The 12768-nt window shown below is 33.3% G+C and overlaps 1 protein-coding gene across 6 annotated transcripts in view; it reads left to right on the top strand.

The window, feature by feature from the left end:
- LOC127708950 (uncharacterized) overlaps nucleotides 1–12768 on the top strand; it is a 172971-nt gene that overhangs the window by 136142 nt on the left and 24061 nt on the right. For all 6 annotated transcript variants that reach the window (XM_052214155.1, XM_052214156.1, XM_052214159.1 and 3 more), the window contains 3 exons: nucleotides 8705–8831; nucleotides 9853–10009; nucleotides 12297–12341. In XM_052214155.1, coding sequence (XP_052070115.1) covers nucleotides 8715–8831; nucleotides 9853–10009; nucleotides 12297–12341 — 319 coding nt within the window. In that variant the 5' untranslated portion in view covers nucleotides 8705–8714. The remainder of the gene's footprint in view (nucleotides 1–8704; nucleotides 8832–9852; nucleotides 10010–12296; nucleotides 12342–12768) is intronic.

Here is a 12768-nt window from a genome sequence, read left to right as displayed (position 1 = left end):
ACACAATCATACCACATCTTCTTATTTTTACATCATTACATACTAGTATAGTAAACAAACAAACATCATAATGTGATGAAATAATTAATGTAAGTGCATGGTATAAAGTATTTATATTCCATTTGAAATTAGTTCGAAGATAAGTACAATAAGGTATATGTTTTGCATTCGAAAAATGTGTATTCCTATTTCGAAAGAGAGGCGAAGGATACCAAAGGGACATTCAAACTCACAAGTCAAAAATAAACGGACAACGCCATGGCTAAAAAAGAAAAAGACAAACAACAGTACACTAAACACAAAACCTTAGACTGAGCAACACGAACCCCACCATAAACTGGAGGTGATCCCAGGTGCTCCGGAAGAGTAAGCAGATCCTGCTCAACATGTGGCACCCGTCGAGTTACTCATGTAAGTACAAACCCGGTGATATGTCTAATTCGGTAGGTCACATTCAGGGGAAAGGGGACGGGATTGTAGTTTCGACAATTGGAACATATCCGTCGTCATCAGTGAAACAGATATTCCATAGCGGTCAACCAACTCGTGATGGCACGAAAAATGCCCGTTTAAAATTGAATTTTAACAAGATAGGTTTGTTTTACAATAACATATATATTGAATTTCTTTCGACGGACAATGTTCAGATCCATGTTAACGTCGCTTTCAATAAATTTGTGGTTTCAAATCGAAAAAAACCGGGTACTCAAAGTGACTAGTCTTGCAATCTCCATGTTAATATCTTTCTTTTCGTTTATTTCTTTCCGTACACCGTGCACAATTTTACGAGAAATAAAACAAATTCGAGGCAAGGATCACTCAATTCACCATTTTGACGTGCCTTTTTAATTATTTCTCCGTTAATCTAGAACGGTTGATGAAAATATTACATCTCACAATCGAAAATAGTTATATATGCATTTATATATTCTTCAATATAATAAAAATAACAAATAAATAAACAGAAATCCTACCTTTTCTCTGTCTGTTGAGTCCAAACATTTTTTGCCAGGGTAGTTTACACACAGTGAGATCTATTAGAGTACAAATATCATAACTGCGCTACCCTGTTAATCCCTACGGGATCATAGGCGGATTTAGAGGGTTTTTTAGGGGGCCCGGGTCCCCCCTTTTGTGGGAAAAATTTTGTTGATTATATAGGGAATTACTGAAGCATGACTGGAGCGGGCCCCCTCTTAGGCAGTCAGTGCCCCCCCCCCCCCCCCCCCCCCCCCTTATTAAAATTTCTGGATCCGCCACTGGGGATGAACCACATCATCACATTTGATACAACAAACGTGCAGACCTTCGTGCATAAGCATAATTCCATGGCATATTTTATAAGAATACATATACATACAATTACAAGTTAATAATATATAATAATAAAATACTCAAAAGCGTTTGTTAGAAAGAATATAGACTGTTGCATGTCATTTCAAAGTTCATGTATAACAATATATCCTGATGATATATATATACAACAGATTCTTAGTCCATAAAATATTTTAAATGACATATTAATATATACCTGGGATTTATATAAGGCTATACAACTTGAATGTCTTTCAAATCAACTTTTTTATGCAATTAGATCTATGTCAAAAGGTTCTCAAGAACTGATAAACGTAGATAACACTTTATAAATATCGGTAACATACACACTCTGTACAACACATATTTTTGTACAACACAGACAAGTGTGGACACAGATCGGTGTGGATAGTAATTGTTTAATTTGTTTAGTATGTTTTGACACTGTTTTCTCCACTGAGTTTATGTATTGGTTGTGCTCAAAATTGGCATTGTGCAGGGCACGACATTGGTTTTTTTTAAACAACATGCTTTTTGGGCAAGTGACCATCATATATTACTTGTCTGAAAGAGACAACAAATTGCCTAAATTTTGTACTTGCTTTAGAAATTTCTATTCTTCCACTTATGGACATAAAATGAGGTAAATTTTCTTTCCGTTTTTCCTCCGAAAAACTTCCCTAGAGGCAACTGTTTTGCCATCTTAAAACATAGGGCACAGGAATGTTATTAATGAACGTTAAATGCTGTATATCCAGTGGGTGAAAACACTGGGAATCAAACAATTTCCCAAGGTCCATGTGCTTAATCTGGGATAGATACTGATGCGGATCTGGTATATATTTACCCACAGAAACCTTTTCCTAAAAAAGTAGTGCTGAACTTTGAGAAAGCTCATAAATAATTATCAGGTTAAAATTTATTTATATATATATAGATATATGAATAAAAAGTATTTCTTCATTGATGCACATAATTATATATTTGAAATAAAATTAACATCAAAATAAACACATATGTTAAAAGTCTAGCGCTTTCATCCTTCATGGGATTTATCAAGACGTTGTTAAGTGTTTCTATGACGTTAAGTTTTTGTAGACGTCTCCGCCTTCGAGAAAATTTTGGCACAGAGTCGAAAGATGATAAATCAATAGTAAAACCAAAACAAAGGCGGAATTCCGATTTAGATACGTATATTGATACAATTACCAAATTCCTAGTCAACCAACAAACTTGAAAACAAAATCTTACTCGCAACGAAAAAGACGCATTACAAAATATTAAGAGAGACAATTCAATAATATGAAGGAGGCGCAATTACAATTATGGATAAAGATTACTATCGAGATAAAGTTTTGGAACCACTTCATTACGACCAATATTACGTTAAACAAACAAAAAGCTATGATAAATATGTTTTGTGAAAAACTTAACGTTTAGTTATCAAATATTCGGAAACGTTACTAAGCAGGAAATAGCCTATCGCTGCAACTATGAAGTAAAGAAAAGTACCTTTTATGGCTTACCAACAAGACACAAAAGTATTGAAGTACAAAAGCCATTCAGGAACAAAACACCTAAAATATAGAAATACTTAGACCAACCGACTTAAAGTTGAGACCAATTGTAGCCGGTCCACAGTCAGTAACGCAACACTTAAGCCATTTCCTGGATTTTGTCATGAAAACGCTGTGCCCAATTATCAAAAGTTACATACAAGATCATATGGACTTTTTAAACCATATACCTACAACAGTTCCAGAACAAACAATTCTCACCAGTTTCGATGTCACAAGTCTATACACAAACATACCCGACGAATTAGGACTGGTAGCAGTTTAATTCTTGGTTTATGAATTCAGAGATAAAATACTAGTAGACAGTAGATTCAAAACTGAATTCATTATTGAAGCACTTAGAATAGTACTCGAAAAAAATATATCTAATTTCGATGGTGCAACATATAAACAAATAAAAGGTACTGCAATTGGCACAACGTATGCAAACCTAGTAATGGACTTCTTAGAAGAAACGCTATATACAAAAATAGGTGAAAAATTTGATGAAACATTCAAAAATACTTTTTAAACCAATGGACAAGATATCTTGATGACTGTTTCCTTTTTTTGGACAAAGTCACGAGAAGAATCGAACATACTCCATGATATATTAAACTTTCTGCACCCCTCAATCATCTTTACTATGGAAACCAGTACAGAACAGTTACCATTTTTATACATTTTGATTAAAATATCAAATGGTCAAATTACTACAGATATATTTTATGAGAAAACTGACACACATCAATATCTGAACTTCTACTCGTGTCAACCGTCACATACAAAGCGGAACATTCCCTATTGTATGGCAAGACGAATTTACGCCATAGTTGTTACTGAAGACCTACGAAAAATAAGAATATCTTATTCAACAGAGTTACCCAGTCAAACTAATCGAAGACGGTATTAAAAAGGCAAAGGAATTAACAAATGAAAAAGAAACGAACAGCTTAATACTATCATTTGTTACTAAATATGATCCTGGAGTAACCAACAATTTGTAATGCCGCAAAAGTAAAACCTGCCGATTCTTTTACGAAGTAAGAACTTTAAAAAGTTCTCAAAGAAGATCAGATAATAAATTGTCGCCGACAGGCAAAAAAAGTGAAGGAAAAAATACAAATAACGCGAGCAAAATTCGAAATGACCGAGTCAACTTTTCAATATTTGTGTTGACATGATATAGAGTTTGCAAAGGTAGGGATAATCATAATTATCTAGAGACCGGAACGTCCAAGATATTAAAAGATGGAAAATCATTCACAATTAACGCCAATATGACATGCAAGACCAAAAATTTTATACTAGTATACTGCATTACCTGTCAAGGATGCATGGAAAACTATATTAGACAAACGGGAAATAGCCTTTGTGAAAGGGTCAGGGTTCATAGACAACAAAATCGAGACCCTAGCACACGGAAAATTTCGTTAAGCGAACACATTGAACGATGTGAAAATATTAAATTCAAAATTATCCCGTTCTATATAAATGGAAAAGGATATCATAAAGATATTCAGACCAAAACTAAACAGATAAGAACTGTTTCTTTTCCAAATACCGGAAACACCCGAACAGTTAGATAGATAAAAACAGTGTAACAATACGATGACGTAATGTCAAAGAAACACTTAACGAAACGATGACATAACGCCATAGAATCACTTAACAACGTCTTGATAAGTCCCAGGAAGGATGAAAGCGCTAGACTTTTAACATTCATATTTATTTTGATGTTAATTTTATTTCAAACATATATATAAAGTTTTCCTATAATCCGGTTCAATCTGAATGGTTCATCAAAGAATGCGTCAACAACTGATTCTTACTCTTATGGTTCATTACTATTTTAATGTCTATATTTAGAAAGGAAAATACTAAAAATATCCAAGTTAAAAAAAAAAAATATTTTTTTTACTTGTCCAGGGCAATTTGAGCAGCTGTTAGAAGCTAACCATGATGGTGTCATTTATTCAATATTTGTTTATAATGTTCAAGATTTGGAGGAGCTACAATTCATTTTTTTATTTGTACGGATTTCCAAATGAATGCATTGTAAAAACAACTCACCAAAGACATAAAGCTTATAAGTGTGTGCACCAGACGCGCGTGTTCTCTACAAATGACTCATCAGTGACGTCAAACAAAAAGTAGAACGGCCAAATAAAATACAAAGCTGAAGATCATTAAGGACCCGAATTTTGGAAAAGTTTTGCCAAATACAGAAATCCACTCTAGTGATTATATAAAAATGAGGAGATTTAATATGATTGCCAACTATCCACCAAAGTTCAAATGAAATGGATGTTAGCAATTATAGACAACCGTACGGCCTTCAACAATGAGAAAAACCCATACCGTATAGTCGTCTATAAAAGTCCCTGACATGAAAAATATGAAACAATTCAATTAAAACAACTAACGGCTCAATGTACTATAACAAAAAAAGTTACGAAAAATGACGGACATGAACCAACGACAACCACTGGTCTCAGGCTCCTGACTTATGAGAGGGTTAAACATGTTTGAAGGCGCCAACCCCCCTAACCTGGGACAGTGGTGTAACAGCACAACATAAAAACAAACTATGAAAATCAGTTGAAAAGGGCTTAACTCATCAGATCGATACAAAGCAGAAAAATATCTAACAAAAACAGACCTGTGCTCGGATAGGCTCCTGGACTCAAAATTAGTACAGGAACACCCTAAGTGCACAATTTAGATTCTAAAAGAGAGGCGAAAGATACCAAAGAGATATTCAAACTCATAAGTCGAAAGTAAACTGACAACACCATGGCTAAAAAAGAAAAAAAGACAAACAGACAAACAACAGTACACAAAACACAACAATAATGTGTGATATGGTTTTTGAAAAGCTGAATGTGCATATTTCTTGCATGGCTTTATTATGTTCCACTATGGTAGTCATATCTTATTTCATGGTGGTATACAAAATCGCAAAAACTCATATAGGATCACCCAAGTAACATAGTGTTTAAATATGTGTTTAATATATTGTTTCTGGGTTTTTTGATTGGACCAAAATACTACACAAATTTTGATTAGAAACAGTGGTGACTGATATAAATATTGATACAAAATAAATTCTTTTTGTCATATCACATTATAAACTACGAAGTTAATATGACCCTCTAAATATTGCATTATTTATGTTGTAACGTCAGTTCAGTCGATCTATTTAATAATTGATAACAGTTTTTCGCATAGATAGCTCCACCAAACTTTGTCCAGAAACGGGTTGTGTCTGAGGATCCAATATAAACATTGGTAACCGAACATTTTGGATCGTTGGTTGGAGGTCAAGGTTTTCTGAAGATTTTAGTTTAAATCAAATGGCACACAATCATTATACTTTGACACAATATCGAAAATGAGCCGACTTTTTGAGCATACAATGAACTGGTATATGAAGATGTTTATTTTACGTACCAAGTCAGGAATATGACAGTTGTTTTCCATTCGTTTGAAGTGTTTGAGCTTATAATTTTGCCATTTGATAAAGGACTTGCCGTTTTGAATTTTCCTTGGAGTTCGGTATTTTTGTTATTTTACTTTTTAACTGAACACAAAAGCTTTTGCAAAAGACCCCTTTAGGAAACCAAGTGTAGCCTTTTTGATAGTATATGATCAAGTTGAAATTAAAAGCCATATTTTGCAAAAGTAAACCTTGTCCTTTTATACAGTAACCACATTTTGACTCCTAAAAATAGAATGATTTTAGAATAAACTCAATTTTTATAATTGTTTTTCCGAGAAAAAAAAAGGTAGTACTCAGTTCAGATAAAAATTTATATCTTGAACAGACTTTTTTCCGGAAGTGGGTGGTATATTTCAGAATTTTTGTACGTATGAAATAAAATATGCTCAAACGTGTCATTTCTTTATTACAGTGTATTAATTATAAAAAGAAGATGTTGTATGATTGCCAATGAGACAACTCTCCACAAGAGACTAAAATGACACAGAAATTAACAGCTATAGGTCACCGTACGGCCTTCAACAATGAGCAAAACCCATACCGCATAGTCAGCTATAAAAGGCACCGAAATGACAAATGTAAAACAATTCAAACGAGAAAACTAACGGCCTAATTTATGATCAAAATAATGAACGAAAAACAAATATGTTACACAGCAACAAACGACAACCACTGAATTACAGGCTCCTGACTTGGGACAGGCACATACAGAATGTGGCTGGGTTAAACTAGCTAGATGGCGCCAAACCCTCCCCCTAACCAGGGTCAGTGGTGCAACAACACAACACAAGAACACACTATACAAAACAATAAACGAAAAACAAATATGACAAACAGCATCAAACAACAACCACCACTCAAGTACAGGCTCCTGACTTGGGACAGGCACATAAAGAATGTGGCGGGGTTAAACTAGTTTGAAGGCGCCAACCTTCCCCTAACCTGGGACAGTGGTGTAACAGTACAACATAAGAACAAACTATAAAAATTAGTTGAAAAAGGCTTAACTCATCAGATGGATACAAATAGAAATACATCTAACAAAAACACAGAGTGGACGTGGATGGGTACTTATACATCCACACAACAAAAAGACAATAAGTACAGATCTGAGAGTACTCGCAGTTACTGACACTGAGCTAGTTCAAAGCCAATAACAACTAATAAAAAACGTCGTGCATCTAAGACTAAAATATCAATCAGAACACATCCAACTTTCAATGGATTTAGTGTAAAGGCGTCATAAACAGCCAGAGAAAAACATGACCTTGTGCAATGCCAAGATACAGGTATCGACAGATTGTAGAGCCATGAATTTGCATAATTTTTATGTATATAAAAATAATATTTAGTTTGATTTTAATTTACTGATAACAAAATCAATATTTATACCAATAAAAACAATATTCAAAGATCTAATTACAGTGTTGAATTGGTAACCTTTTAGAACAAGTTTATTTAAAAGGATCGACAAGTTTACCCGGATCGTTTCTAAATTTCCGGGCTCGGTAAACAACATCTCCGTAAAAATGAGGATGTGCTATCCCGTTTGAAATAAGTTTTCTACAGGTAAAACCAAACTTCAAAACCAAATCTTTATATCTATGGAAGAATTTAGTAAGGGTTTTAAGTAATTTGTGGTAACGAAATCCCTGACTTAATAAATTACCAGTAATACATAATATTAGATTAGGTTCATTGAAATCCTAAACGTCACAACAGACACGGGCATAGCGAACGAGTTGTGATATATAAACACCGTAAGATGGTGCCAAAGGAACATCACCGTCAAAAAAAGGAAAATTACCAATAGGGAACGAAATATCGTCCCTTTTGTCATAAATTTTAGTGTAGAGTTTCCCGTGTAAAACTGAAATATCTTAATCTAGGAAAGGACAGTTATTACCGTTTATAGCTGATTTATTTAAAGTAAGTTCCTTTTGGTAAATTTCGGCAGTATATTTAGAAAATTCTTGATTATTTAACAAAAAAAATATCATCAAGATAACGGTAAGTGTTGTTGAATTTATCAATTAAATGCAATTTAGACGGGTCTTTACCGAGTTTGGTCATAAACTATGATTCATAACAGTACAAGAACAAGTCTGCTATAAAAGGGGCGCAATTGGTGCCCATAGGAATACCTACAACCTGTCGATAAACTTTTATTTTAAATTTGCATTTGCCATTCCATTCTCATATGCATGACCCCATATCAATCTCATTTATTGGTCGTCCTGTGTAGAATTTGTATTTAAACTATAATAATTGTGATAAAGTTTCATTATATTATTTAGGACCCTAGATATTCATAAAAATAATTATTTTTCAGACAATGAAGAATGGCTGATACAAATGAACAAAACAGAGATGATGGCAATGGGGAAATATGTGAAAAAGATAATTTCGTTCTTTCGGTAGAAGATCCCAAGTATAAAAACCATTATAATGATAAAAAAGTAATTAAGCTATAATAAATACCATATTAATTGTACAGTTCCATTCTCATGTGCATTCTTAAATGGTCGGATAGTTTATTTGATAAATAACTTAATTGTGTTTGAGTGTTTTTGTACCAACAGATATGGAACATGTTGAGAAAAAAAAATGAATAAAGTTTCAGTGATTTTTTTCCTCTACTGGAAAATATCTTTTTGCGAGAGTCTACCCCTAAAAATCAATCAAGTGTTTTCAGTTTAAAGGTTGAAGTTTGAAACAATAAAGTAATTTTGCAGACCACCAGAGGCTGGAATTTTAAACAAAACAGGTTTTTAAGATGGTCTTGCAGAAGATCCAAACTTATTAAGTTTGAGCGATCACAAATATGGTTAACCCGACATATTCTTTATGTGCCTGTCCCAAGTCAGGATCCTGTAATTCAGTGGATGTCGTTGGTTCATGGCTGTTATATTGGATTTTCTTACATTGTATTATTATAAATTAGGCCGTTAGTTTTCACGTTTAAATTGATTCACATTTTTCCTGTCTGGGCCTTTTATAGCTGACTATACGGTATGAGTTTTTCTTATTGTTTAAGGCCGTTCGGTAACCTATAACTGCATATATCCACGTCATTAGAACTCTGGTGGATAGTTGTCTCATTGGCAGGCAATCAAACCACATTTATTTTTAAAATAATTATAATTTGAGAGTAACGTTTCTTCGAGTAATTTTGTAAATATTGAATTTCGATCGGTTTTGACGATAACTGAAAACTTTTTTGAAACATTGTAGAATAATGTTATCTTTTTCTTAAACGAAATGATGTTGAATTTAATTCGATGCAGTTTTAAAAATGCAATTTACATACCAATGATTATAGGGTCAAAAACAGCGTTTACTTACATGATAAATGGAACTTTGGATCAGTAGTATTATTTGGTTGCATCATTAATTTATGTTGTCATTATCATTCAGATTCCTAATAAATGCTTTTAAAATGCTTTTTAAACAAACTCTGATCTACATTCTATTTTGTAGAGCATAAGTCGTTTACTATGGGCAATTTTCGTGTGTGCCATTGTATGTCTGGTGATGATTATATGTATGTTACCTGATTTGCAGTCATTCCACTATTATTTTTCCAAGCCATCTGGTTCAAGTGTATCTTCGTTGAAAACATCTGATAAAACTCAAGGTAATGATTGCGTTTTACAAGTAAAAACATATTTCAAGAAAATTTAACGAGGTACACATCCTTTTTGTTTGTTATTTTTGGTTTTCGTATCTCAACTTTTAACTTCCCAATATTTGGTTTAGAGGTAACGAGATTTTTTCTTGATTCACTAAACGCACATTTAATTATGTATACGTTATCTTGGAATTCTATTGTATGTCAATATAAGATGTCCTCCTATAGAGTTAGACCGATAAGAGGTAATGGAAAATCAAATTGGTAAAAATCCATTTTACTATACAAGGCTATTAAACCAAAAATAGGACAACCGACAATTAACTACAAAGACACATATATTCAACCGACAGGACCGAGTATATGTTATTGGAAGTCACAAATTTGATACTGAATGCAATGCCTGCTACAGCTTAACTTGATCCACGACATCATTTTAATGTACTAAATGAGCAAGTCTACATTGAATTGTATATCATAGATAAAATGTTGGCTTGCTTTATTTGTGGTAATCAGTTTGTTGACGTTAGGTGTTCCTAACCCACAGGATAACGTTCTATCTATATCGTTTGTAGATAACAATCTTAATTACAATGCTTGAGCAAATACAAACAAAGCAAGCAAGTCAACCAAAGTCTTGCCCTACAAGCATATGAAATTAGCTCTAAAAACTTTTTAAATCTTTCATTATTTAAAATTATCCGAAGACCAGAGATGTCACCTGTCTGATAGAACGTGCATCTCTCATAAGTTAGAAATGTGTTCGATATCAATTGTGTATACTTTATCTATAAAGTAACATAGCTTTCACTGATATCTCTTTGTTGTCTATCAAATTATCTGGAACATTTTGATAAATGTGAAAATGATACTTCGACTTTATTTCAAACGTATTTCATTACAAATGTAAAAAAAAAAAAAAAAAAGAGTTTGCGTGTACCGGCGCAGTTATTTGTCTCTTTTAAAAAACAAATATAACAGAGAAGGCCCTGTCACAAACAGAATAAACCCAGAAGATTTTTTTTAAATGTATAGAAACATTTTTTACAACTTTTACTCGTGTTCGAAAAGTCAATAGTCCGCATACCCAAACAATCGAAGATATTCTTTGTATACATTTTAAAAATTACTTATTGATTCATTATTAACTTGTCTACCTGACAACCTGTCTAACTTTAATCTAATTAAAATCGAATCACCCAATAACTTTACATTTATTCAAGAAAGAAAAAAACAACATTCTTTTAATATGTAATTTAATTAGTATACCTGGATAATGTCTGTGGTTTACCATCTACGTCGTCTGTCTGCTAAGTACCGAACGTGACCTATTCTCGAATATGACTGTTTTGCCGAGTGTGAATTCACATTGCTATACTGGCGACGTGTCTCGGTATTTATACATCCAACATTCATGTATTTAGTTATGATGTTTCTTTTGTACGGTTCGATATTGTGTTATGTCTTATCTTTTGTGGTTTGAATTCTGTATTTTCTGTACAATTCACATATGTCTTATATGTCAGTATAGTCGAGTTAATTTTCATTTTCCATGGATAAAGTATTGTGTTAGTCCAAATAATAATGACGTCGTCACAGCATTAATTTAAAATAGCCTTTCAAGATCGTCATAATCAAGATAATAATTTGGACTAGTATTGTGAAAATAATTGTGAATTTTTGGATCTCGTTCCATATAATTGTATGAATTTCAAGATTATATATACGTCACAAAAATATGTCACTTTTTGTGGCGTTGATCCATTCATGTGACGCGCAGTTTGTGGTGTCCTGTGCTGTCGTTAATGGGAGATGTCCGTTGTTATTCTGCGGTTTACATGTTGTAATGTACTATTATATTATTTATTTATGCATTTCTCTGTGCTGAGTGTTCTTGCGTGTTTGCACTAGCTATAAAACCAGGTTCAACCCACCAATTTACTCTTAAAATGTCCTGTACCAAGTCAGGAATATGGCAGTTGTTATCAAATAGTCCGTTTCTGTGTATGTTGGCGTTTGTTTTTGTTGCAGTTGCAGCTTTTTCATTTCGCCATTTGATAAAGGACTTTCCGTTTTTGAATTTTCCTTGGAGTTCGATATTTTTGTTATTTTACTTTATACTATACTTGGGCCAACTTTGCTACAAAGTTAAAAAAATGACAGACCGATTATTATGAATAACAACTATACACATACATACAAGGATAACAGGAATCAGGAATCGCCCAAAATACTTGACAATATAACACATGTAACAATTGACAGTGAAATTATACTTTGTTCTTTACCACAGAAAGGACATGTGCTTACAATACTGATTTGGAATACTGGGAATCACGTGAGTTTGTATTCAGTTAATTGTATTGTATTGTGGTCCTGTTGTCTTCAATTTTTTGTTAAAATATTTGAAAATTAGATTAAAATTGATATTATTATTAAAGATGTATGACCCCCTTTAATGAGTGCAAACAAAATGAAAATAATTTAATAAATGTTGTGCTTCCGATGATGATGGTGCGTTCGAAGTTTTTTTCCCCCGTTTTTATCTTTAACAGCAACGCCAAATCTCAAAATTGAAAGCCAAGGAAGTATAAATGAGGGGGTGGGAAGCATGAGTTAGGGGGGAGGACATGGGAGTCTGGGGGAAGAGGGGGAGTAAAAATTGGGATATCCTAGGAAATATGTTTTGACCATTTTTTGTCTGGGCTTAAGGGGCAGGGAAGTGGGAGATAGGGGTTAGGAAGCGGGAATCAAGGACCCCCTGT

The sequence above is a fragment of the Mytilus californianus genome, unplaced genomic scaffold, assembly GCF_021869535.1.
Source record: "Mytilus californianus isolate M0D057914Y unplaced genomic scaffold, xbMytCali1.0.p SCAF_7, whole genome shotgun sequence".
Lineage (NCBI taxonomy): Eukaryota > Metazoa > Mollusca > Bivalvia > Mytilida > Mytilidae > Mytilus > Mytilus californianus.
This window is presented reverse-complemented; position numbering and strand designations above follow the sequence as displayed.